We start from the raw sequence: 26492 nt of genomic DNA on the forward strand, positions 1-26492 counted from the left end.
CACTGTATTTCGGCAACTGCCCGGCGGCCTTGTGCCCCGCCAAATCGTTCGCCAAGCACCACCGTCACCCGTTTGCATCGATGCAAGTTTGCTTGGCTGCTTGGCAGAGCGAGCTCTTCAAGACAAACAGGAAGGACCCTGCAAACGCATACTACGCTGTCTGACCCGGCATCTCGGTTCACCCCAAGCCCAAACAATCAGCATCATCCATCACAAGAGCCATTCGGTGAAACAACAGAAACAAAACGAAAAGGTTGCATGGCAACTAAAAGTCACCCGGACTTTTTCGCTTCCAAGCAACCGCACCACTACATACCACCACGGCATAAAACTGCCGGTGGCTGGATGGAGACTTTGCACGAGAGCTTGGGGCGCGCCAATGCACCTAAACCCAAACGCTAACTACCTAACAGAAAAACGATATAGAAACGAGGCACGGATTACTCCGTATAGGTCAAAAAGATAAACAAAATGCACTAACAGAAATCCCTCCCCACCAACCCATACGATGTCTACCATACCATGGTCCATACCTAGCTGCTAGGCACTAATAAACATGGCTCTTGACTTGCCTGCCTGCCTCCCTGTCTTTGAACCTTGGTATTAATTCAGGTAATGCGAAATCGCTTCTCTCGTCCTCCTCCTCCACTTCCACCTCAAGCCATCTTCACCCGACGACCCTCATCAAACGCCACAGACAGACATCACCGCCTCTCCATTCCTATTATCTGATCCGAACCGACCCCCTCGGTTTCCGCGCCTCGCCGTTTTATTCTCTTCCTCTCTATTCCCCTCGTCCCGCACTCTGCGAATGACTATCCCCAGAGAAGCAACTCCAACCACGACCGCAACCACTTCCATCTGTTATACCTCCCCCCCACCGCAGCTGAAACCCTGGTCTCCTCCGGTTCTCACCCTCTCTCTCCATATGGTCCCTTGATCGACCGTTTTTTTTTCTTCAACTTTGGCAATTGCCGACTCGCATCAAATTTCCCTCGTGGCCTGTTTTTTTTTTTCTTTTTTGCCTCGTGGCCGGCCCATCTCCTTCTTCTCCTGGTGCGGACCCGAGCTCCATACTTGCCCTTGTTGCTCTCAACTGAACGCAAATCGGCACAACCACAAAACCAACTCGCCATCCTCTGCCGCGGCCTGCAAAACACCAGACTATCTTTTTTTTTTTACTGGCACAGCAAACATCACCCGCAGCCATGGCCAACAACGTCTTTGCTGTCCCCGTGTTCATTGTTGTCTTCCGCGAGGCTCTCGAGGCAGTCATCATTGTCTCTATCCTCCTCGCTTTCCTCAAACAGGCTCTCGGTGGTCCCGATGGCGACATCAAGGCTTATAAAAAGCTGCGCAAACAGGTATGTTCTCGCTGGAACCCAGGTCGAATTGAACGAAAAGAAAAAGCAAAAGAAAAAGCAGCCAGGATCAACCAAGACCAAGTTGCAATGAAAAAAAAAGGGCCACAATCCCTCACTAACACGTCTCCTTGCCTCACAGGTCTGGCTAGGTAGCTTGGTTGGCTTCTTCATCTGCATGGTTGTCGCCAGCGGCATCATCGGCGTCTTCTACACCGTTGGCCGCTCCTCCTGGAGTGAGAATGGCCTCTACTACGAGGGCGCCTTCTCCCTTTTTGGCTCCATTATCATCACCATCATGGGTGCCGCCCTTCTCCGCGTAACCAAAATGCAGGACAAGTGGCGCGTCAAGCTTGCCAAGGCCGTCGAAAATCCCCTCCGCGTCGGTGGCCGCAAGGGTATCTTTAAGCGCTTCTTGGAAAAGTACGCCATGTTCGTCCTGCCCTTTGTCACCGTCCTTCGTGAGGGCATCGAGGCTGTCGTCTTCGTTGCCGGTGTGTCCTTTACCGCACCCGCCACCGCGTTCCCGCTGCCCGTCGTCTGCGGTTTGCTCGTTGGTGGCATCGTTGGTTACATTCTCTACCGGTGGGTGCTACTTTTCATTACGCATTCTTCCGCCACTAACAACATCCAGTGGTGGTGTTGGCACCAAGCTCCAGGTCTTCCTCGTATTCTCCACCTGCCTTCTCTATCTCGTCGCCGCTGGCCTCTTCTCCCGCGCCGTCTGGGCCTTTGAGTCGGCCAAGTGGAACAAGGTCGTCGGCGGTGACGCTGCCGAGGTCGGCAACGGCCCTGGCTCCTACGACATTGACAACAGTGTCTGGCACGTCAACGTGAGTACCACTCTGCTCCCATCTCCCTCTAAAATCCCGTCCTCATACCAACTCTCCATAGTGCTGCGGTCCGGAGGCGCCTGGCACTCAGGCTTGGGGTATCCTCAACGCCATCTTTGGCTGGACCAACTCGGCAACCTACGGCTCCGTCATCTCCTACAATGTCTACTGGATCTTCGTCATTGCCGGCTTCATCATCATGCGCTTCCATGAGTCCACCGGCCGTTACCCCTTTATGAAGGCTAAGGCCAAGGCGTCCGAAGAAGACAGCGACCGAAACAGTACCAGCACCGGCAGCCATGGCGGCGCTGTTGAATCCAAGGCTCAGATGCAAGAAAAGACAACAACTGTCTCTGCTTAATATTATTCGGAATCAAAGATGCACGGGAAAACAAACAGCCATTCTTGTTTGATCAAGGAACGAAAATTTATCGACACATATACCACCAAGTTGTATTGTTTATATCGGCTTTGCTAACCGACGACAAGTACGTTGTCATTTTGGCCAGAGAGAAGATGGATACAATATAAAATTAAGACGGCTTGGAGAAATCACAAAACCACTTTGACAGATACCTGCATACTTGAAATGAGATTAGCATTAATAATTTCCAAAAAGCTTTTTTTATGTCACCAAAGTGTTTGCGGAACTTGCTGTCTCATTGCTGTCTCTCTGTGTCAGCAACCGTACGCATCAGCCCTTTAAAACGTGTCGATGGGTACTGCTCGATCCTGTGTACTCTTGGAAGCCGGCTGTACGTGCTGTGGCGAGAAATATGATGATGCATAGACTCGGTCGCGAAGGTTTCGTCTTCCGAGAAAAGTAATTGCCAATACACTCATAACCATTAGGTAGGAGGAAATTGGTACCTGAGCGCGACGTCTGTGTGTGCAACTTGTTCATGGTCAAATGCCCTTTCCAGTGTGCCGAGGCCGCTCGCCATAGTTGAGAGATCTCCTGATATGAATGACGGTCATAAATCGTGTACAGTAATCAACATACCGCACAAGCCTCTGACACTCCTTGAGAAGCCACCCATTGTCCCGGTCTCGAAGCCCTTTCCTCGTCGTGCATCAGATCAAAGATGTCGGGGCTCTGATCGAGAGCCAGCGCTTGGCCGTTTACGCCAGCACTGTGTATGGTTGCCCATCTGGCGAGAAGATCTGACCAAAGCAGAAACTCGGAAACAAGCCCTCTAGACTGCTTCCTGGGTGAGTCCTAATTTCGTTCGTTCCATTGTCCAAGCAACAAAAAAAAACCGCCACTGCCTTTTTCCGTTCTTCTGTCGGGCACTGCGTTTAAAGCGACTGAAGAAAGTAGACGGGAGCGAGGGAGAGTCTGGAAATCTACAGTGCTTTTGCCAACTCGGGTCTGAAGAGAGGCCAGGTGAATTCGTGCGCGAGCTTCTGGTCCCTTCGAGGCTCGTATAGAGGTCATCACAAAAGATTGCGGGGCCACGGAGAGCGCAGCAACCCGCGCGACGGACTGAGAAATGCAAGTCGAGTGGAAAGATTGTTCATGGTCTCATTTGCAAAGCCGGGCCCAACGCAGATCGAGGGTGCCGGTGAGCGTGAAGCGTATCGGCGTGTTGTCATGTTTTCAGAATCGCGGAAAAGAGATCCATTTTCTTTGAGCAGCTGCAGGAACTGGGGAGATCACAAATATTCAAGCGCGATTTCCCAGTCCCCCCAGGCTTCTGGTATCACTAATATACAGGCTGCATCAAGGTAGGCTTGAGTAACCGGAACGAGATAAAACAATAGCTTTGTGCAGAAAGAACAGAAACAAAAAAGAAACCAAAAAAAGACCCTTTGAGTCGTCAAACATGGAAGAAATTGCACATCAAAAACTCCAAAAATCGCAATCCAGCCGCCTTTTTCTTTACTCCTCTTGGGGAGAATCATTCCATGCGTGTTTTCATTTCGATTCAAGTTCGTGTACGTTGCCACACATGCACAACAAAGGAGACGCAACGGCAACTGCTCAACCAAAGAATGGTTCTTCAATCTCGCAGAGACCTTTTCTCCAGACATCTGTTCTCCGATCTATAACCCGCAGAAAAATACAACGTCAGCCTTGCTTGACAAAATATCTCTCCGCATCGTGACGGGCCATTTATGCCACTAAGCTGGACCGGAAAGAAAAAAAAAACGCTGTTGGTTTCAGCCGAGCTCCCAAGACTCACCCCATAGCTCATTCAGATTGATGCCTAGCAGCTCTAGGCTCGGGTCGAGATTGAAGGGCTGCGTGGTGTCACCATTGTTCATGAGCCACGGCGCAGAGGAAGGATCCATTGGCGCAGACGGCATTGATGGCGTAAAGGCAAACGGTGTAACAGACTGTAGCGCGTTAGGATTGTCTGCAAAGTGACTGCTCGGCTTGCATACCTTTGGTCTGTCGGGCACATCAAGAGGTAGCCCCGTGCTTGCGCCCGTGGCCATGGGCGGCGGCATGGTCATGCCGACCTCGGCCAGCTGGCTCGACGATGTGGGCGGCTCCTGGTTGGCCAGCAGACGATAGTGGAGGTTCACGAAACGCTCAGCAGAGGATGACTTGGCCACCTCGGACGGTTTAGTGCCCAGGTGGGCTTCGAGAAGACCCAGGGCGGCACACATGATGGAGTATCCCCACGGCTCGTTGTTGCCACAACGCAGTAGCCGGTCCTCCTTCATGTTGAGACACTTTTCAATCAGCTTCAAGGTGTGATGCGAGTTAATCATAATCATGTTGGTGGATCCTTTGGGTTGCAGCATTGTGACGCTGCACAGGTTGATGGCCGTAGTCAGAGCATCCTCCCGCAGGAAGTTGAGCGCGCGAATCCCCTGCTCGTAAAGTTTGTCGTGCAGCAGCACGATATCTCGTGCGGCATTATAGTAGATGATTTCCGAGTACTGGTACTTGGAGTTCTGCTTGCGAAGCTTCAGGTATGGCTGGTGCAGGGGAATTATGTACTGTCGCAGCTGCACATGTAGCAGAGTATATGCGATGAGGGGATTCTTCTTGCTCTTGGTCGGATCCACGTTGGTATCCCATGATGGAAGGGCATCAATCTCTTGGGTCAAGTCGTTGGTGTAGCGAATGACTTGGTCGTAATCAATATCGGAAGTCGGGCCTGTCAGCAGACGGCTGAGCTCCAGACGCAGTGGCAAACTCGAGCGCGCCAGATTTTGGAAAGAGGAAAATGTGTAATCCTTGGCAGGCTTGGAGGGTGCCAACTCCGTTGTGTTTTCGTCAAAGTCCTCGTCATCGAGGTTGCGAGGTGGACTGGTGTCGTAGTGCAGCTGACTCAGCAGTGTAGGCAGACCGTGATCAAACGACGCCTGCATGTCGAATTCCTGTATCGTGGTCCAGATTCTGCGACGCATCTCCTGATTGTAAATTGTAATCTTGTTGGCCATGTGGCTCGGCTCACGATGGAGGCCGACAGCAATGCCATTCTGGATCAGAGCGCCGGAGCCGGTCCAGAAGCGCTTCTTCTTATAGGTATTGACACGTTTGGCCAAGTACAGTAGGCAGGCAATTTGGTAGTGAATGAGGCGCCGATGTTTCTGGCTCTGATTGTTGTGCCAGTCGTCGGCGGCCTTGATCCATTTCTCGGCGCAGTGGCGGGCGCTGGACATCATACCCACGAATTTGAGGCTCTCGTGGGTATGCACGGTACTGGTAACGGCCATCATGGCCAGAAGCATGGCTGTAAAGGCAGAATAGCGCTTGTTGGCGCCAGGAGTCCAATAGGCCTCGTACTCCTTCTTGAAGGTGGGGATGTGCACAATTCGATGAATCTGTTCGAATTGGTCAAGATAGATGCTGACAAGCGCGTCGGCCTCCTCCTTGCTCGGTAGCAAAGTTTCAAGCTCGGGGTCAGGCTGCTCAAACATGAGCTCTCGCTCCTCCTGGCGACGCTTGCGGTCCTTGCGATCGTGAATAATGACGGGACGGAGCCACTCATCGGCGGTCTCGCGCATGAAGGGGCAGAGGCCGGTCAGCTCAACAAATGCCATGCTGGCATTGTGGGGACCAAAATAACGCGTGCGGAAGCCTTTGCCGCGGAAGAAACGGAGCTCGACCTTTTCGTCGGAAGCATTGGTGGCATCGATGCACTCCTGCACTTCCGGTCGGGGAGCGTTGGGGTCCGCTTCGTGGGGCGACGTTTCGTCCTTTTGCGTGGCGGGCGAGTTGGTGCCGGCGACGGTGCTGCCGTCAAAGGAAGCGGAGGCGCCGGGGCGGAGCAGCTGGGTCTTGAGCTGGGCAATTTCCAGCTCGAGGCGGCGGATGCGGTCGTGATCCTGGCGGAGGACATCCGGGTCACGCGAGGCGAAGCCGGCGACGGCGTCGGCCAGGCCAAAGCGGCGGGAGTCGAGCTGAGCAAACTGCGGCGGGACGCCGGCCGACGCGTTGACGACCTCGCCGGTGCGGGACTCGTATGAGCAACGGTCCGGCGTGCCGCTCTTGATGCACCGCTCGCACGGGAAGCCGCGGTCGCACGAGAGCTTGCGGCGGCGGCACTCGAGACAGCTGAGCCTCACGCGCTGCCTCTTGCGGGCGGGGGGCTGGTCTGCGTGGTGGGAGCCAGACTCGCCGTCAGAATCCGGGGAATCGCTGCGATCAGACATGGTTTTGCGGTTCGTTATATATAGTTCGGTCGGAGAATGAAGCTGTCGATGCGATGGCAGACGAGAAAGCAGTCGGAGTTACGACATTTGACGTTGAGAGAAAAATAGGGGTGGAATTTTTCGTGGGACGCCGGTGAGGAGCGCAGGACTGGGCGAGGGCAGTCAGGGCTGGGGTTCGGACAGGCAGGTTTTTTGGTTCGGCCAGCTATGGCGCGAGCGGAGGGGCGTGAATGGGCAGGGTCAATTTTTATCAATCTGATCTGATAAGAAACCACGCAGAAAACTTTGCGCCGAGACTAGTGGGTCTTAACGCCGAGTCCAAATCCGAGCCGGCATCGGTCTACAGCGCCCTTTTCAGTGGACTACTGGCGACTTACAGCGTGCTGAAGTTTGTTTTAGCGGTACTTTTGAAGGAGCCGGTGTGGATCACGCTGCTTGGCAATGGTTCAACGGCTCGGAAGCCGAGCTATTTTGTAAGTCACGGCAACTCAAAAGGCCGTCGCTCCAGCATAAGTTGATGGGTTCTTGAATATCATTTAAGTCTACTTCTATCGTCATCTAGATGCCATGCTGCAGGCTTTGCCACATGTGACCCGCGCGCCCCGATCTCGTTAATATGGCACAAGCTAGAAACGAATTTAACGGTCGATACATAACCCCGGAACGCCCTATTCGGCTAGCAAGTCCGGTTCTTGCAAGTCGGCTTTTTGGGCAGTGATATAGAGTGATTTATTTACATTGGCCTTGGACAGCTTGCTACTCCGTACAACCCTACGCCGGAATGCCATGAACGGCCAATTCGTTGACAACCACAACTTATGACTCGTACAGCAAGTACCCAACAAGCACTGACAGCAACACTGCTGCCTCAGTCTCGTTTTCGCACATTCTCTCTCTCACTTGCCGTCATTTGTAAGCGGCAGTCCAGCTTCAGCTTTCAGCTTTTAGCCTCGTTTCTCCCCTCAGTGGGGTCCGGCTCGTGTAGCCCCTGCTCTCGCCATCGAGGTTTCACACACCTTCATGGACATGGGGGGATCGGGGGACAAGGACAAGCTCTTTCTTGGTTGTGCGCCGCTTGACTCACCGCCAATAAAAAGTGGTCGACTCACGGTGGTTCGTGGAAACTTAAAACACTGACTTATTAGCACTGGGCACGGGATCAACCAAGGAAATCATCCATCGCTGATACCAGGCGGAACCATTCCATCCGACTTGCCTGATTTGCCCTCTCCGGTACTCGGATGCCAACAGGTTTCGGCCTGTAATAAAAATAAAGCACTGTAGTGGCCGTGAAGTCATACCAGGCCTTGGCGTGGCGACCTTCACGCCGACTTTCGGTCTACTGATGCCTGACTTGGAAATGACGGGCCCTTGACGGCCAAGTTCTACATGCCTATTTTAGACAGGCTAGACCTTTTACAACGCAGTTATATTCATATGTGCATAGACCGTCGTCAAACATATGTGGGAGCCGCAAATAGCTTGTTCTTGTGCATTGTTCCGCGTCGACTATCCTTCTACAGGAACCAGGGGACGTGGCGGATGGGTATGCGACCAAGTACTCTACCACGAGCCTCCAACCTCTACTTAGACGGCACCACATAGTTCAACGAGAATGACGAATGATCATTTTCATGTAGTGGAATTCGAGTCTGCCGTTTGCATTGCCACAGGACCAATTTTCGTCTGCTTTTTCTTCTGTATTCAACACTAATTCTGCTCCTACCCAGTTGGCCGGCGTGTTTCGAGTTCGTAAAAGGTCATGTGGCTTCGCTCCAATTCTTGCCAAACACAAATCCAAGTAGAATGTAAACAGTTTTGCACTGATCCGCTCTCCAGTTCACGGATTCCGATCACATCAGTGTAAATTTCCGACTGCGTGACCATCTTGATAACCTGGTCACTTGACCGACCCTAGCCAAGATTAACGAGGGCGTATATTAGTGACAAAAAAATTGATTGCAATGAAGATGATGCAGCTTGAAGGCGTAGACCCCATGAAGATCATGACGATGAGTGAGGGGCCGCTGCATTCTGCCTTTTCCTGCGTTGAATATAAAATGCTTCTTCAAAGAGTTAAAAGGCGGTATGGGTCTAGAGGCTCCTCATTACCATTTTCTTTGTTCGGGAAGTAGGCTCAAGACTGAGCATATCGTAGCCTAGACGAAGCGCCGTTCGTGCTAATAGGGCACTTCGACTCGAAGAACATGCTTCGGCGACAAAATGTGGCTGCTTTAAAAATCGGTCGTTGTCGTCGTTCGTCTCCTGCTGCTGGTGGACAGTATCCCCACGCGTCTACAAAGAAATTGAAAGCCAACAGAGATGGCCGACAGCTATTTTGTGTCAAAAAAAAGAGCAGAGGTATTTCACGGGCACTGTGGACTAGAAGACACATTGAAATAGCTTTGAGATGCAAGTATAACCTAGAGCGGTAGTATGCGACGATGATGCAGCCCCTGATAATTATGAGAGGTCTAGGTGCTCCACCCCGCCCCAACCCCCAAACTTGCATCTTAATCAACAATACCAGCACTATTGTCTACTTGGCATCCTACCGATACTGAAGTCGTCAATCCGCTCAACTTTTAGCCATGGCTGCGGCAGAGGAAGATGAAGCCCGAAAGGACAGGATCATATCGCACATGAACCGCGACCACACGCGCGAGATGAGCAACTACCTCCGGCATTACAACAGCCTCTCCAAGCGCCAGGCCGCCAACCCCTCGATGCGCGACGTCTCGCTGGACACGATGCACATCCGCGCCGGCGGCTTCAACCACACCGTGCCCTTTGTCCCGCCGCTCCAGAGCTGGAGCGAGATCCGGCCCCGCCTCGTGGCCATGGACGCCGTCGCCCGCAAGGAGCTGGGCATCAGCGACATCACCGTCACCACCTACGTGGCCCCGCGGCCCGGCGACTGGGTCGTCTTCCTGGCCGTCACATTTTACTTTGTCAGCGCCGCATCGCTGCCCTGGATCGTCCCGGGGTCGACCGCCTGGAGCCTGCTCGACAGGGGCTTCCCCGGCGGCGCCGCCATGTTCCGCTGGCTGGTCAAGGTCATTTTTGTCCCCGTCCTGGGCATCCACGTCACCGAGTGCTATCTACTGGACCGCCTCCGCCTCAGCCGTCACGGCGTGGAACGGTTTACCGGCACATGGCTTCTCTGGGAGGTGAGCTGCTTCCTCGAGGGTCTCATGACCTGGCGTCGCTTTGACGAGCTAGTTGCCAAGAAGCAGCAGGAAAAGGACGCGAAAAAGCATTGACCGGTGTGTGTCCTATCTGTCTTGCAGCGAGCATAGCATGTATATTTGATAGAGGAACCGGTACAAGTGTTCTCTTTTCTAGCTTCAATAATCGTCATAGTATCCATCATAAGTCCCTTGCATTGCCTGGGTGCTTACCCATTCCTCACTTGCCAGTCCCTCTCTGAATCGTTCTTCCAGATCCTCTGCATCCTTGTCAAAGTCGCAGGCAAAGTCACATCCTGGTATCACAGCTTCGCCAAAATATTTGCAAATTTCAGCATGTCGACAAGATTTTATGTTCTCGCAGTAGAGCGCGAGCGCTTGCAGGCTGCGAAGCCGTGCCTGGTAGCTGGTGCCGTCTTTGGAGTCCCCCTTTACCATTCGCGTGACCCGTTCTAGATCCTCACGGCTATAATACAAGAAGCAGTAGCTTGCGTTGCCATCCCGCCCAGCACGACCTGCTTCTTGGTAGTAGCCCTCGAATGACTTTGGCAACCGCCAGTGCACGACAAAGCGTACATCGTTCTTGTCAATACCCATGCCGAATGCAGTCGTAGCCACGATAATATCGTAGCCCTGTTCATTGTTAATCCATCGGTTGAGCGTATCTTCCTTGACTTCTTTCGGCAATTTTGCGTGGAAGGGCCGCGCACCGATGCCTTGAGCTCGCAGTGCAGCCGAGAGTGTCTCGCATTCGTCCCGAGATATTGTATAGATGATCCCCGGAACACTCTCGATCCTTTCTCCCAGCTGCCGGAGTTCTTCTTTGCGAGGCTCCGCCCTGCGGCGATCGTATACAGATTGCAGCCATGCCAAGAAATCTGATAAACGATTGTCATCTTCATCCCTTGTGTACCGTATCTCTATATGCAGATTCGCTCTTGAGGGGCTCATCAAAAACATCCTCATACGTTCTGGAGTGCCATCAAGCCTCAACACGCTGAGGATATCCTGACGCACTCGAGGGTTTGCCGTAGCCGTCAAACACATGATCGGCACAGTGGGAAACGTCTCGCGAAACCAGGAAAGCCGTTTAAAATCTTTTCGAAAATCATGGCCCCATTCAGATATACAATGTGCTTCGTCAATTGCAACTCGAGCGAGCTCCTTTTGCTCGTGTACCTTTTGCAAACGCTCACGGAAACGCGAACCGGAGCATAATTCAGGTGTTACGTATAACAACCGTGTCAATGGATGGCCTGTTTCCAGATCACGGTGTATTCTTTCCTTTTCTGGATATGGCGTGTTGCTATTCAAAGCGCTCGCATTAATTCCAGATGCACGCAATGCTTCAACCTGGTTGATCTGTAAAGGTCAGCCCGTGCCTCCGTACAGTCGATGGGGCAATTACCATCAATGAAAGAAGTGGCGACACTACAACAGTGACTATGACGTGTCAGTATATTTTCTTCTTTCGTTCTATCAGTAGACGTACTACCAGTGTCAATCACTGCGGGGAGCTGAAAGCATAAGCTCTTGCCGAAGGACGTGGCAGCCTGCACGTAGATATCAAACCCGGCCAAAGCTGCTTCGATGATTTCGCGCTGATGGGGTCTCGAGATTTCGTTAGCATTACAGATACAGTCATCAATCCATTACGGTTACCTGAAGGCAGGTTTGCCAAACTGACGCCGGAGCGTGAAGCCAATATCCGTGCATGAGTTGGTCCGCTGGAGTGTAGGCATGATTTTGCAGCTATCGGTGGAATTGGCGCTCAAGAGCTCTCAGAAGCTATTGTGACGCATTCTTGGCGCGCTGAATCGCACTATAGCCTTTATTTAATGTCTTTTCTCTATTGGACGCGTCAATCTAGTTCGATTCACGTTGTATGAAAGGGTGCGGTTAAGTTAGCGTACAGTAGCGCGCCGGCAGCGAAGCTCGCGGTCCACCAAGCTACCTATGCAGTTGGACCTGCAACCATGAAACAAAATTGAACAAATTTAAAGAAAAAGGGCTGGGGCTGGAAAACAACACATATGCTGCGTCTGTTGGCTACCAGAATATTGCCACTTGGGAATTAGGCGACTTCCCAATTTTACAAGTATTCAAAAAATTAGAGGTCGCCTATAGTGGCCCAAGAGGCCATGCACGAACAAGGATCAGTCTATAATTAGTACAACAGAGCAAAACAAGAAGTTGTTTCAACCACCGGGCGGCAAGGGGGCAATTATTTGCCGTCTGTCTCCAAATTGCATCATTCGAAGGACAATTGGCTGTTGTTGAGAGATCGTGTGTTACAAGTCGGATGCCTCGCACTGTACAAGCCCAGCACATGCGGCAAGGGCTCTACCGTCCACTGCCAGCGCACAGCACTGATCGCACTGTACGTCCACTCCTGCAAGTGCCTCATTCGTCCGAGCCTAACTAAATTAAATGTTTCTGTGAGCAAGTCGGGAGACAAAACTCTGCACGCGCCCAATACTCCAGCCAGTATTCAGATCCAAAAATCGTCTGTCTCGATACCGAATTAGGCCACTGTACGCCTCCGTGAAGGCGTTGAGTCCCGCTGGCGCGGCCATTCTGACTGACAGCCCAGAAGAAACACCACGACGCCGAACCCACCAGCCCGTCGACAGGCAGAGCTCCCTTCCTCCCCTAAACCCGCAGCTCCATCCAATTCAACCGTCATGCGCAGCGGGCCCGGCCCGGCTTCAATTTGATAGCCTCAGATCGGCTTTTGCAAATAATTCGCTTGGCTTTAAATTCACCTGTTTGAGACTTGGAAACGCTGCCGTCTGCGCGACAGAGGGGCTTCTCCTGAAACATTGCCGCGCCCGCCCTCCGTCACCGAAACTTTTGGGTGCTCGATCATCGAGCCGCGCTGAACCGTCGCGCACCGTCTTTCTACCTTGAAACGCGCTTCTAGAAGCTGCACCAACCTCGCGTGGTCGCTCATCCCATCGAGTTGATTGCCATGGAGCGGCAGGATCGCACAGATCGGGCACCGCCTCCCGCGACTGTTGCTATGACGGCGGCTGCGGCCATGACCTCGACCTCGACCTCTGGTGTTCGCGGCCTGCCTGAGAATCCTGCTCAGGGTCGCCGACCCGTCCCAAATTCGGCCGCTATGTCCAACGGTTCAACCCCCCCACCCCCTCCTCCGATCCCGACCGGTATAAGCGCTCCTCCAAACGGAAATCTCGCGGTGTCCAGAGCTCTTACGCCGACGCAAGTAATAGGCTTGGCACGCGATGCTATGCGCATGGCCTTGGAGAGTGAAGGCCAGACAGTCGAAGCCAGCAGCGTGGGAACTGGCTTGAAGTCCGGTGTGACGGTTGACCTCAGCAGGAAGAACATACAAAAGCTGCCGGAAGAGGTGGTGGACATAGTTAAAGATGAGCTTGAGCGGTTCGTACAGGTTTTGTAACATCTCTCGGATCAGACTTGCTAATTCGAATTAGGCTTGCTCTTTCTCACAACCAATTGTCGGCTCTCCCAACTCGATTTTCCGAATGCACGTCCTTGCGCTACCTGAATATACGCGGCAATCTCATCAAGGAGTTCCCCATGACTGTTTGTCCAAACCCCGACCATGCCATACCCCAGCAGCTACTGATCAATAATAGCTATGCGACCTGACTTCCCTAGAGATCCTCGATCTCGGGAGAAACCAACTGCGTGCTCTGCCGAACGAGATCGGAAGGCTCGTTAGCCTCAAGGTCTTATCCGTGCCCAAGAATCACATACGTGAGCTGCCAGTATGCCTTGCCGATATGGTATCCCTTCAAGTCTTGAAATTCGAAGGAAACCCGATCAGCTTCCCGCCCAAAGACGCGTTGCGGTTACAGACAACCAGTCCCTCCAACGAAGCTAGAGAAACTGAGTTCACTGAAGTAGCTGTGACCGCTCACATCAAAAAGTTCATGCGTCAATTCGCTCTCAGCGGAAAGATGGATGGGGATGGCACTGGTGATGAATCAAGCGAGAATGCAGAGACTCCCCGCTATCCTTTGAAGCGTGCAGCCAGCGGCCGGTTCCCAATCAAGGTTAATGGATCTGATCCGCCCGATATACGGTCCCCAAATCTTAGCGCTAGAGCTCCTCCTATCCCCTCTCGATCTCATTATCGTGGCCTCTCGCAGCAAAACACAGCAATCCGACGGCCAAGTGTGATGCCTCTCACGATTGGCAATGTAAACGAACGTTTACGAAGTAACTCGGAGAGCCTCTTGAGACCAGATCGGCCCGATGGTCGTAACCGACGCATGGGTATAGTTTCGAAGAAAACAGAACTCGACACCCTCGAAGAGGCGGAGCCCAATAACAGATTCAGCCACTATCGCGGCTTGAGCCATGGGTCCGCGATGCAAGAGACTCCAGCAGGCACGAAAAGTCCGGCTACTCCGACTGATAGCATCTTGCAACGTCCTATATACGTTCGCCGATTATCAGTCTTGCCAGAGCGGCGGCGAGAATCAAAGGTTTACGATCCAGTCATTGAATCTGCGAAAGGAATTCTCTATTCTGTTTTCCAAATACACCCTATGATCCAAATGCTCATGACGTTGACGAATGACGGGTCAACGAAAAGATCCAGCCTCGAAATTGTTTTCTATAATACAAACTCTCACGTGGAAGAACTTGAGCAAGAGATTCAGAGATATGAAAGCGCCATCTTGGAGGAGGGCGAATATAACACAAAGGACAATCAGAACGTGCACCGCGCATGTCAGACGTTAGTCAGTGCGTACGGTCATGTTTGCACACTACTCGCAGACAACATTGATACGTTTGTTAACAACGGAGATGCACGATATATTCGGTCACTCCTAATGTTACTTTACAACAGTATCATGGAACTGCGAGTCACCTTATGTTCTGTAACTTCGCACTCCGGCCAGGCCATCCCACAACTTCAATACGAGGCCAACAACGACACCATTAAGCCGTACACTCAAAATGGCCAGGCCCATTCGACCCCGATGGATAGAAATGGGCAGCAGCGCAGCCGTCAAGGTACAATACGGCACAGTCCAGCCAACTCTAGATCTTCTTCGGATCACCAGGGCCCATACATGAGTGGCCCCCGACGGCCCAATGCATACATGCCCAACGATCAGATGGGCCAGATGGGCCAAACGGGTCTTCAGCTTTCTACTTACAATACTGCGGAAGATGATATGCAATTCGAGAGAATATTGGTCTCCCTACAAAAGTCTGCCGACATTGTTCTGCAGGTATTGCCTAATTTCAGCATGCAATTAACTGGGCGACTTCGTACTGCAGCGCAGCAACGAGCTCCTGAGGGCGCCTTGCGCGATTTGAAGGGCCTTATCAATATCTGCAACGACACCGTTCAACAAAGTGACGTTCTGAAAAATCAACTGGGCACTTTGACGCGAAAAGACCCGAGTTTGCGTACTCAGCCTGGGTTTGGAGTAATGTGCAGAAACTTCTTCTCCAGCTGGGCAAGCACTGCTGGAATGGTCAAAGAATTGACTAAGCGTCTACCTCTGCCACCGGACACTCGTGTGCGATTGCGGCCGATTCAGCTGATGATAAAAGACACAAGCAACTTGATTGTGCAGTCTCCTTGGCAGCACCTCATTCGAGCGCCTGGTCCTCCTAGCATATATCCTAGCGGCATTATGTCGCCTTCAAATGTTCCTATTACGCCGCAGAGCGCAGCCCTCGGCCCCGCGATGCAGGCTACCGTGCCCGTGACACCGCAAAGCGCATCTTTTGCTCGGGCTTTCCACGGCAATGTCTTTGATCGGGCCGACGCGCTAATTGCCAATCCTGGCATCTCCATGTCGAGGAGCGGCCCAATGAGTCGAGGTCATTCAAACCTCAGTTCATTGTCCTCAATATCCTCCATCTCTTCGGACGGTGCTCCCACGCCATCTTCCAATTATTGATGATTTGAATTCAGTACTACGCACATGCGACTTTGGATTATGTATTATGATTGTTGATTGTATTAGCGGCGGAGATTTTACGACTGCCGGGCCAGCATAGCAATGGCGTTTGGAATGATACGGATTTAGTGCCGAGTATTGTGTATCTTTGATGTAGCAGCATTTTATAGGAGGGCGGGCTGGTCATTCAGCCCCTGTGATAATATTGACTGTAATATACATGTTCTCGCCATCATGAGTCGATAGTACGATGTTTGATGGCTTTGGAGATGAGATGCATATCAACTATCCGTACAAGGAGCTGATATGAACGGTTCATTGGCTTTCATGGTTGCATGATTGCGCCCGTTGAACTTCAGTTTCCTTGCATGGTGCCTGCATGCAAAGAAGGGGACAGAGGGGCAGCCCAGTCACCCCACCAAACTTACATGATCACCTGCAGCTGCACGCCCCCAATTGATGAAACACGGTGTGCCATAGGTAGTACGCATTGGTCTCGTTTTTCATTCAACATCAGATCGGATTTCTCAATCACGCTCGATTTGAAGGATGTCCGGAGCAGCTGGGTCACCAGCCGCCATAGCGACACGGGAGCAACGACAGCCCAGCCACCACCACCAAATGCAACCGCAAGTCGCCATGAGCGCCAGCAGCGCCAGCAACACGAGCACCGGGTCTTCACGTCGCGCCGCAGCCTCATCCGCCGCCTCGTCGTCTCACTCGGTCAGTCGCGCCACGCCTGCAACAACCATGAGCGCGCGCAACACCGCCGCGCATCTGCAGCACCCGCAACCGCAACCGCAGCAAGCCTCTCCACGGCCGCCGCCGCCGCCGCCGCTCCTTGAGACGCTGCCGTCGGCCGAGACACAGCGCCACATTGCCGAGGCCCGCGCGGCCGTGGTCGCGTCCATCGGCAACATGCTCGACACGGAGCTGCAGGGCCGCGCGACCATGCTGCACGACAACGCCGGCGCGCTCGACAAGCAGGAGCGGGACGTGCTGGCGGCGACGGAGGGCCTGCGCCGGGAGCGCGAGAAGCTGGCGCGGGAGGCGGACAGCGCGGCGCGGCGCCTCAAGGAGGTGGGCAACGTGCAGAACTGGGCCGAAGTGCTGGAGCGCGGGTTCCTGGTGCTGGAGGAGACGGTGCGGCTGGCGGGCCGCGGCGGCGACAGCAACGGGTCCGGGTCGTGGTCCGGCTCCGGTTCGGGCAGCGACTGCAGCTGTAGCGACTGCGGGCGGACGCTGGACGGAGAGCCCGGGGTCGAGCACGAGATGGACTTGGATGGCGGCGGGAAGGAAGACCCGGTTGCGGCCACGCGCAAAGGGAAGGAGGCGGATGTAGTGATGATGGACGGCCTGGAGACCATGTCTGAGACAAGTCGAAGCCTGTTTGACGGGGAGTCGAGCACGGCTCATGGCACGGGCAAGGCCAAAAACTCGGAGACCGCGTCACTGTCGACAACAAGCTGATGGATCGTCCTGGCAGACTGAAGGAAGCTGCCAAGACAGCATCCACCAATTGAACGAACTATTGAACGAATTATTAACGAGTCATTGAACGAATTATTGAACGAGTCATTGAACGAATGATAGGAACGAATTATAAGAACAAATTTGATACATATTACGATGATTCTTAATGAAATTGGTTAGAGTTTGTATTCTTCATTAGCATGTACCACATGGCCGGCTCACTACAGTCTCTTCCTCAGTACACCTCACGGTTCCGGTAGCTAACCAGGCTTCCAATCACATTTAAACGTCTTTGGTAGTGATGGTATCTACAGAAGACCTGGCAGAATGGCAAAGCGCTTCTTCTTATACTTGTCTCCAAACTCCTTGCGATAAGCCTTTTCCTTGCCCTTAGCCCAAACATACATCTGCGCTCCGCCAATCGCAATCGAAAGCGCGACGGCCCAGTCGCGGCTGACAATGACAATTCCAATCCACGCGAGGATCTCGTACATGTAGTTGGGGCAGGTGACGAAGCCAAAGCCATAACCTGCCGGGATCTTGCGCTCAGTGCCGCCTGGGGAGCGGAGGGTCGACAGGTAGTAGTGGACGAGTGCGTTGCCAATCTCGCCAAAGAGGCAGAGGGCCGTGCCGACGGCATCAATGGCTGGCTCGCTGGCCTTGGCAGCAAGCGAGCTGGGCCAGTAGAGGGAGACGGCGGAGAGAAGGCCGAAGAAGGCCCAGTAGAAGAAGCTATTCTTGAAGACGTTGGAGACGGGCATGGTGTTGGCAGAGAACTTGTGAATAAAGGCCGTCTCAAACTCGCGCTTGAGGAAGTGTGCCACGATCAGGGAGAAGCTAAGCCACTGTGTGTTGGACATGGGCGCGTCGCCGCCCGGGAAAATGTAGGGTCGGGCGCCGATGACGGCGGCATGGATGGGGATTGGGCCAAAGTACTCGATGAGGAAGACGGTTCGCCAAGCAATCTGTGGACCTATCGTTCAGTCAGTCTCTTGTCACCTTTCGGGTAGTGTTCTCATGCGTACCGAGGTCCTTGACCAGCACCTCGCCAGCGTCAGAGACGGCAGGTATGTCCGCGACAAGGGCCCGACGGTCCTTGAGGGTCTTCTTGGTGGCCGTGTCGAAGAGGCCAATACGGTTGAAATCGCCCACTCCCGCCTGCTTGGCGATGGCCTTCTTCACATCCTCGACGGTCGAACCGGCAGGCAGCTCGACGCTGGCCGGAAGGCGCTTGATGGGTTGCTTCGGAGCTGTGGCGGGGGAAAAGGAGCGGCAGTTGTTAGCTTCGAAGAGTCGCACGAAGTGCTAGCAGAGCAATCCGGATCGAGTTTGATTGAGGGACATACAGCGGTTGGTAAGCTTGAGCGTGATAGCAGCTGCCATTTTTCCTGGGCCGTGCTTTATCCAGAGCGAAGAATGAAAACGGGTGGCACAGCTTGGAAGAAACAAACAGGAATCTAGCCTGATTTACAAGAAGTTTGTTGAGAGTTCCAGCACAGTAATTTGTAGGTTTAAAGTGGGCCGATGTGCACAGGGGCCGGCATTTACAGTCAAGTCCGTTTATTCTTCAAGGTGACAGGAAAACAAGATAATGATTTAGTAACTCCCTCGCTCTCTTCCTCTCCTTCAAATTATTACCTCTTGAATTTCTGCATCCTGGCCCAATATGATGCCTTGAACTTGCATCATCAACTAGCTGTACCGTTGTGGCTTGTCACAGACAAGGCCGGGTCAGTGGGTACCTCACTTACACAGCGCATCACATGCTAGGAATTGTTGGGTAGCAAGTTGCTTGTTCGGTTACCTGCATTGTATTTCCAAGCCTAAGATCGTACATTTTTTTTAATACCTTGTTACAGGTCAATCAATTCCTGAAGCCAATCGGGTAATTCTCTCACAGACAGCCCAGTTCTCCCACACTGAGCCTCCATGGCTAGCCCGTCATCCACGGGCCATATGCCGAATGATAATTCACCTGAATCAGCGCAGAATTTCCGCTGCCAACTCCCTCCATATACCTTTTCAGGATGGGGAAGTCGACGCCTCGTGTTGTCCGCGCGTCTGTCTCCCTCCTCTTTGAGCTGAACAATTGTAGGCCAAGCCTCTCCATTTTTTGTGGTATTATCTCCTTCAAAGCAGTTATTCGTCAAGACAAAGAGCGAGTGGCCTCTCATGGGCGTTCTAGGGCCGAGCTTCCCCTTCTTGGATAGCTCCGCCGTAAGTCGCTCGACCTTGATAGCAATAACTTTTCGCCGCTCCTCTGCTATTGTGACCTTCAAAGCGGCCAGCTCGACTGCATTTTGGGGCAGAAATGGCGAGCGGTCAGCGCCAATATAATGAATGTTTTGACGCATCTTGTGATATGCCATGAGCTCCTTCTTCTCGCCGCTCGTCCACCGTTTCGAGTTAGACCATAATAGCGATGCTCTGCTGTCAAGAATCTTTTGTGCATCGCACTTGAAATTTCCGGTCTCTCGACGCCGAAGACTGGAAGGCTCCGGAGGGGCATTCGTTGGTGCCCGCCGGCCCACCTGCTCCGGTCGGTCAGATAGCCTTCCAGCAGTGCCTCGCGTTGGGCTGTTGCTTGCCACAGCTGCACAGGAATTTTCCGATCGGGCCGAGAAATGCGAGGCATTGACACTCTCACGCCGAGAGCTGCGCTGAGAGTTCACATTCGAGCCGGTAGGTGATTTGGCATGCCCTGAGGAGTGGGAGCTAGTGGACGAGTTGCTTTCGTGTGAGTACTAGTTGCCACGACGCGGACCCCGTTTCATAGCGATAGTTCCAGTACACAGCGACTCTATCTCTCGATTTACGACAGTCGCATCTGCTTCTCGAGCAGGATTGTGTCTGCTATAAGGCGATAACAGGTAGTAGTACTGATGTAAAGGGTTCGCGAAGCCTAGAGGTACCGATGGCGGCCAGGGCGGCAAAGGATGATGATACTGGGGGCCGGTTGTTTGTTTATACTGTCCAAGTGAGTAACTATTTACTGACAACCCGAAGGTGAAGTCAGGCAATGCGTAACACGGGGCTTCTCGAGGCGAATAGTCCATAGACAAGCCCAAAGAAGGATGAGCCGCGTACGTCGTATCGACCTAACCACCGGTCAGCCACAGGGGGAACAGCAACGCCTGTGATTTTGACCTACAGGAAGAGGTATAGCCAGGGAGTCTGAAGGAAGGTCAAGTTTGCTCGAGTCCGGCCCACGTGGGTCTTCTTCGTTGCACAGGACGAGAGTGTCTGCGCTACGACGCGGCTGTGTACTCGACCCATCGGGCTCAAATACTGCAGCGCAGGGATTCATCGGCTTTAGTCGCGCGGTTCAGGCGTCCCGATAAGTATCTTTAGTAAGCCGAGCAAAATGGCCGAATATTAGCAACGGCGTCGTTGATACGGTCGAGGACGAGGAGGAGTAAAGCCTTAAGGGTTAGGAGGCTCCTAACCTCCGCAGTAACAAACTCAGTTGAGAATCTCTCCAGCAACGTGGAGCAATGGTTGGAGAGTCACAAGTAGAAATGGAGGCCTTTTCCAATCTCCCTGGGGCTGATCTCAAGGTCGCAAACGGGTATCAACACTTGGCAGACAACAAATCTACAGCAGCTAGTGTTTAGTTGACAGAGTTGGCAAACGAATAACTTCAATTCGACGATGAGACATATTAGCAGAATATGAATAATATGCATCAATCAAGGTTATTTCGCATGCGAATGGCATTTGATCTTTTAAATCAATAAGAGATGTGAAATCGCTGATCCAGCTGTTCACCGCATTACGAAGAACAGTGGTTAGAGTCACGGCAGGAAATCGCAGGGTTCATTTGGCGGTGTGCTACCAGAATAGTTTTTTTCTAGTTCGGTAAGAGAGTCTTCCAGACGCGGCGAAGAGTGTGTGGTAGTCAGAGCTCGTGAAATAGTGCTTAACCAAGAGGAGAGGGAGCAAACGCCGTACACATAGTTCTGATCTGCACTCGGTATGGAGTATCCGTACGGACAGACTACGGATACTGTTACAAGATCTGGGACGGTCCCACTTTCCATTTTCGATCTCGCTTAAGAGCGAGGGATCGCACGTGACTTTGTTCCAAAGGTCGGCGGAACAACCATTCGCCGAATCACTGTCGGTCTGCAAGAAAAGCCCTGACCGGCAGGGTACGTACCTGGGGCTAGCGCAGCCCCCAGCCCACAACCACAATTTTCCAGTTGTGCCCTCCACCGTCAGGTCCCCAAAGTCGAAAAGTTCACTTCTCCCACATCCGACAATTTTAGATTGCAACTGGTGACCAGCAGAATCATCAGGTCAGTGAATCTTCTTGTACGCCTTGTACAGACCACGACGAAAGCAACGACGACAACGACTGTTCTTCAACATATCACTAGCGAATTGAAGCCAGCCTCGAATATCACAATTCACTTCTGGTGTCGCCCAGTGCTGGTTGAAGCGACTCGTCGTTTTCGCATTCCCATTGCCAATCATCGTGTCTCTGGAGGCCTTGTCTATCCTCTCTTTTCCGTCTTGCACGTTCAATCGTTGCTAACTTCGCACTCTCTCCGCAGAACTCGCAATCATGGGTATCTCTCGCGACTCCCGTCACAAGCGCTCCGCCACCGGCGCCAAGCGTGCCTACTACCGTGCGTACTGATCCTTATAACATTCAATGCGAAAGAATATATCTGTGTTTTGGGGAGGAGAAGAGCAAGGAAGGGGCTGCCGAAATGCTACTCTCTCTGCGTAACAGTGGAGAGGTGAAGGTTTTTCCTGGTCGCTCCTTGCTTGACTCTTTTTTGCCGAAAGCCCGTATGTTTCAGCATTTGCTTGAGAACATGCGTTCTGACCTTTGACAATAGGGAAGAAGCGCGCTTTCGAGGCTGGCCGCCAGGGTTCTAGCACCCGTATCGGCGCCAAGCGTGTCCACACCGTCCGCACCCGCGGCGGTAACCACAAGTACCGCGCCCTGCGCCTCGACTCGGGTAACTTTGCCTGGGCCTCCGAGGGTTGCACCCGCAAGACCCGTGTCATCGCCGTCGCTTACCACCCGTCCAACAACGAGCTGGTCCGCACCAACACCCTGACGCGCAGCGCCGTTGTCCAGGTCGACGCCGCCCCCTTCCGTCAGTGGTACGAGGCCCACTACGGTCAGCCCATCGGCCGTCGCCGCCAGAAGGCCCAGGGTATCAAGGAAGAGGAGGTCAAGCGCTCCAAGTCGGTCGAGAAGAAGCAGGCCGAGCGCTACGCCGCCCAGGGCAAGGTCGAGAACACCATCGAGAAGCAGTTCGAGGCCGGTCGCCTTTTCGCCATCATCTCCAGCCGTCCTGGCCAGTCCGGCCGCTGCGACGGCTACATCCTGGAGGGTGAGGAGCTCGCTTTCTACCAGAAGAAGCTCCACAAGTAAACGTTGCGCTCGCGCGTTTACTTGGTTTGTTTTAAAAAACGGAAAAACTTGACATTGGCTCGGCCCGGAGGACATTATCGTCTGGTAGCGGTGGGCTGTTTTCTCCATGGCCTCTTTGGTATGGTGTTCAAGAATTTTTGTCCCTGTCTTTTGCACATTCTACATTTGGCATTTGCAGGGCATGATGAGCTTCACGTAAGCATCGGAATGGGTCCATTAGGGAGTTTGCAAAAAAAATTAAACTACATGAATTCATTCATCCGGTCCACACGCTTCTTAGCGCTGGCAGTCGTGATTCCTTGTGTAGTGATGTATCATCATTAACCATGCTTTATTGCTCTTTGATGAAGGATGCATGATCGTGAATCTATACGTCATGCGTAACTAGGGAAAAAAGTTTGACTAGGCATAAATGGTTTGTGCTTCTTCTAGCAATCCTGCGCTGCCCAGTGGAATATAATAGTGCATGCCTGAAACACTACCACTCTCAAAATTCATATCTATTGCCACCATCCAGTTCGTTATTGTATAACTCCAAAAAAGCGCGTCTCATGCGCGGCTTACCAAGAGAATATGTACAGTTTCAACTGTTCTACAGTCATTTTTCCCCCTCCGGATAATCCGCGTCGAAAAGAAGACAACGGCGGGACCCAAGTTATGCGAATTGTCGCTTAAGATCACTCCATTTTCTGTTGAGCGTCTCATGCTGAGAGTTAATCTATACCCGGAAGGTCAGTCAAGAATTCGAGGACCAAGGAGGGGCCAACTCACCTCTGCGTATTGCATCTTGGTCCGAACGAGTACCTCCTCCAACTCTGCCAACTCTTGCTCCAACTTCCTGTTTTCTTCATGGACGTTTTCGTTGCGCTTCATGAGACTGTCTCTTTCGAGCTTCCAAGCTTCTTCTATCTCTAATGGCTGCTTCTCAATCACGACTCGAAGCTCCTGGACTTGACCTTTGAGACTTTCATTTTCATCCTTTAACTCTTGGTTTTCGACCTTTGTGTGTACGAGCTCGGTTGCAAGATCAGCTTGTTCGCGATCGCAAGCCTCGACTCTTTCTTCCAATTTGCGGAGCTGGATAGCATAACTCTGGTTGGCCATTTTCAGGTCTTGAAGCTCTGTCTCGCGGTCCTTTTCAGCCTTGGTCTTTTCCTCCCACTCCACGGTATACATTTTCAATGTTTCGGGAGTGAGTTTGACTTCAGATGCATCCTTGACTAGCTGGTCCGCCCTGTAGACTTCCTTGTCCATGCTGGCACTTGAACTGCCGAAGAATCCATTTTCCAGCAAACTTCCCGCACTAGGGTCTTTGTCAATGTACACATCAAAGACCTTGTCCTTGAGATGTGTTGTGAGCTGTTGCATATCGGATATGGCGAGTAAAAGATGCGCGTTTTTTTGCATCAGCACAATGCCAAATCTCAAAATAGCGGAGAGGCCCTCAGAGAAGATGAGATCGTAGATGCGAAGGACAAGCTGCAAAGGGAAGCGGTAAGCAAAAAGCGTGAGGAACCATTGCGTGGCATAGAGGTGGGAAGAAATCCCGCGACGTTTAAGATGGCAGTACAGGGCTGGCTCCACGTCCTCGAGGAGTCGCTCAAATTGATACAATCTCATGTGAAGACCAGGCATATCCTGAATGAATAGTTCTCGAAGGTCGTAGTTGTGCATGAGACGGACAAGCAAGCAAAAGGCTTCTTCTTCCGGCATATTGAATAGAAGTGGCATTATGAGAAAGTTCATGCCTTGCGCATATCCGACACCTTCATCGTAAAGAGCGTATGCTTTGCAGACGCCAAACAAACCATCCTGCAGGCCTGCTGAAGCAGCGTACTTGGAGTAACTGGTTCTGGCGCCAAGATCACGCTTGATAGTCTTCTCAAGCTTCTGTAAAGCTGCAGCCTCCTCCTTTTCCCTCTTCTTGCGCTCAGCAGCGGCTACAGCCTGCGCCTTCGGGTTTGGCTCACTTGTCTTCTCAGCTTTTGATGACGTGCTGGTATTCGTTCCAGAGCGGTCAGATTTGACCGAAGAAGCTGATGATGTAATGGTCTCTCCATTCTGAACGCTGTTTCCGCTGCTTGATGCGCTGGCAGTAGTGCTGCCGCTGTGACGTTTTTTCTCCTTGTCTGTGCCCTTGACAACCAGGTCCTTGTACGCAGCTTCCAGCTCAGCGTTCTTGCTTTGCGCTAATACTTGCCAAATAACACCTCGGATCGCGCTAGGAATTCCCGTAGTGATGGCGCGGTTAAGTTCCTCAGCACTAGTGCGTGCGACAACAGCAGGACCTTCGTAGACAACCGACTGCCACAGGTCCCAGTCTACCAGGGCCTCTGGCATTGCAGAAGGGCCGGCATTAACTCCAGATACAGTTCCAGGTGCGAGATCCACCGTGGGAGTCGGTACAGGGCTAGGTGAAGCCAGTTCGCTGGCAACTGATCCTGTGTCGCCGCTGACCAATCCGAGACCAGCCCCATTGGTACCATTATCGTCCTCCAGCACATGGGGAGGAATGCCGGCCTCTTGCTGTAGGCGTAGCAGTTTGAATCTGTCCTTGAGACTTTTTCTGGCTTCCGTTTTGCCATTCTCGGTTTCTTCTTCGAGCTTGCCAAGCATCATTTCAGGGTTGCTCGTCAGAGTGCCGACGGAGCTGGCAGTGTTTCGTCGCTGCTTAGTCTGTTGGGTCGGCACCGCATCTTTAGTAGATGAGTTTCGAGACAGCCACGAAAAGGCCCCAGTGAGTTTTCTGGTCGGCGGTGGCGGAGCTTGCGTCGGTACAGCGCTAGATGGCGTAGCCGTTGTGGTGGTAGACGATGCTCCGGGGCTTTTTGCGGGTGATGTACCGCCAGGCGGGGACCATGGCAAAGAGGGAAGCGCGCTCGTAATGCTGCTAAGGGACAAGGTCTTAGGGGGTTGTTCGCTTTCGGTGGAAACTTTTGATCTTGCTGTGAGCGAGCCATTAGCTTGCTGAGCAACATGCTTGAAGTATACAAGTATATTATACCATCAGCCGAGGGAGCAGCTTCGTCATCTAGATTGACATTATCGAGGTTCGACGTGGTAGACAGCCGTCTAGACAAGGGAGATGATTCGCGATGCGACTTGGTATCGGTTTCTTGAGCGGCCTCGAGTTCGGTCTGGCGTGCATGATTGTGCGTACTCTGCTCGGTTTGCTCTTCAGGGGTGGGCTCTTCGGGAGCAGGAACCTTGGAGGTTGAGGCGGTTCTCTTGGTGAGAGATCGCACTGACACGGAGTCAACATTGTCAACGGCGTCCTCGAAGGATTCTTCATTTTCGACAGCCTGCGGCATGTTAGTATCGTGGCAATCGCAGCGGACACTTGGCCGTTCGTGTTTGCTCAGTAAGAACTGCAACATTCGCATAGCGGCAGCGCAAACAAAGCACGTACAGCTTCTCCATCAGATGCTTCCGGTGAGCGCTTGTCCTCGACAGACTTGCGTTCTTCGTCGTGGGCGGTACCGTGCTGAGACATGCTTGCGTGGTACTTGAAGGCTCGGAAAAAAAGGGCGATTGCTAGTCTTGTGACGCGGTGATGGTTCGAGGCCAGGGACGCACGTGCATCCGCGGCAGTGGTATGCTAGGCCAGCTAGGCAATGGAAGCAGGTATGATGTTGTATAATCTGAAGGGTATCTTTGCTATGGCAGTAGAAGATGCGTAGCTGCGAGAGAAGGGAACGGTGGCAGCAGCGTGAAGG

General features: G+C 52.7%; 9 protein-coding genes across 9 annotated transcripts; 5 read left to right on the forward strand and 4 right to left on the reverse strand.

Moving 5' to 3' along the window:
- Positions 1-1208: 1208 nt before the first annotated feature.
- Positions 1209-2555, forward strand: V2A60_006286 (iron permease FTR1/Fip1/EfeU; the record flags this gene model as incomplete). The annotated part of the gene is made up of 4 exons (XM_083257580.1): positions 1209-1364; positions 1504-1946; positions 1996-2194; positions 2256-2555. The coding sequence occupies 4 exons, from the start codon at positions 1209-1211 to the stop codon at positions 2553-2555; spliced, it is 1098 nt and encodes a 365-aa protein (XP_083113706.1).
- Positions 2556-4357: 1802 nt separating this feature from the next.
- Positions 4358-6808, reverse strand: V2A60_006287 (uncharacterized protein; the record flags this gene model as incomplete). Its single annotated transcript, XM_083257581.1, has 2 exons — positions 4358-4534; positions 4583-6808. The coding sequence occupies 2 exons, from the start codon at positions 6806-6808 to the stop codon at positions 4358-4360; spliced, it is 2403 nt and encodes an 800-aa protein (XP_083113707.1).
- Positions 6809-9399: 2591 nt separating this feature from the next.
- V2A60_006288 (DUF2470 domain-containing protein) lies at positions 9400-10071 on the forward strand (the record flags this gene model as incomplete). The annotated part of the gene is made up of 1 exon (XM_083257582.1): positions 9400-10071. One exon carries the CDS (start codon positions 9400-9402, stop codon positions 10069-10071), a length of 672 nt encoding a protein of 223 aa, XP_083113708.1.
- Positions 10072-10155: 84 nt separating this feature from the next.
- V2A60_006289 (P-loop containing nucleoside triphosphate hydrolase protein) lies at positions 10156-11738 on the reverse strand (the record flags this gene model as incomplete). The annotated part of the gene is made up of 4 exons (XM_083257583.1): positions 10156-11358; positions 11405-11439; positions 11489-11607; positions 11659-11738. 4 exons carry the CDS (start codon positions 11736-11738, stop codon positions 10156-10158), a joined length of 1437 nt encoding a protein of 478 aa, XP_083113709.1.
- Positions 11739-12967: 1229 nt separating this feature from the next.
- On the forward strand, positions 12968-15911 carry V2A60_006290 (RAM signaling pathway protein-domain-containing protein; the record flags this gene model as incomplete). The annotated part of the gene is made up of 3 exons (XM_083257584.1): positions 12968-13401; positions 13455-13566; positions 13620-15911. 3 exons carry the CDS (start codon positions 12968-12970, stop codon positions 15909-15911), a joined length of 2838 nt encoding a protein of 945 aa, XP_083113710.1.
- Positions 15912-16550: 639 nt separating this feature from the next.
- V2A60_006291 (uncharacterized protein) lies at positions 16551-17381 on the forward strand (the record flags this gene model as incomplete). Its single annotated transcript, XM_083257585.1, has 1 exon — positions 16551-17381. One exon carries the CDS (start codon positions 16551-16553, stop codon positions 17379-17381), a length of 831 nt encoding a protein of 276 aa, XP_083113711.1.
- Positions 17382-17692: 311 nt separating this feature from the next.
- On the reverse strand, positions 17693-18767 carry V2A60_006292 (trans-2-enoyl-CoA reductase (NADPH) TSC13; the record flags this gene model as incomplete). Its single annotated transcript, XM_083257586.1, has 3 exons — positions 17693-18357; positions 18410-18634; positions 18731-18767. The coding sequence occupies 3 exons, from the start codon at positions 18765-18767 to the stop codon at positions 17693-17695; spliced, it is 927 nt and encodes a 308-aa protein (XP_083113712.1).
- A 3184-nt stretch (positions 18768-21951) lies between these two features.
- V2A60_006293 (40S ribosomal eS8 domain-containing protein) lies at positions 21952-22776 on the forward strand (the record flags this gene model as incomplete). Its single annotated transcript, XM_083257587.1, has 2 exons — positions 21952-22015; positions 22232-22776. 2 exons carry the CDS (start codon positions 21952-21954, stop codon positions 22774-22776), a joined length of 609 nt encoding a protein of 202 aa, XP_083113713.1.
- Positions 22777-23431: 655 nt separating this feature from the next.
- Positions 23432-26269, reverse strand: V2A60_006294 (rab-GTPase-TBC domain-containing protein; the record flags this gene model as incomplete). Its single annotated transcript, XM_083257588.1, has 4 exons — positions 23432-23494; positions 23548-25721; positions 25781-26078; positions 26186-26269. The coding sequence occupies 4 exons, from the start codon at positions 26267-26269 to the stop codon at positions 23432-23434; spliced, it is 2619 nt and encodes an 872-aa protein (XP_083113714.1).
- Positions 26270-26492: the final 223 nt, after the last annotated feature.

Source organism: Cordyceps javanica, chromosome 4, assembly GCF_051103115.1.
Source record: "Cordyceps javanica chromosome 4, complete sequence".
Classification (NCBI taxonomy): domain Eukaryota; kingdom Fungi; phylum Ascomycota; class Sordariomycetes; order Hypocreales; family Cordycipitaceae; genus Cordyceps; species Cordyceps javanica.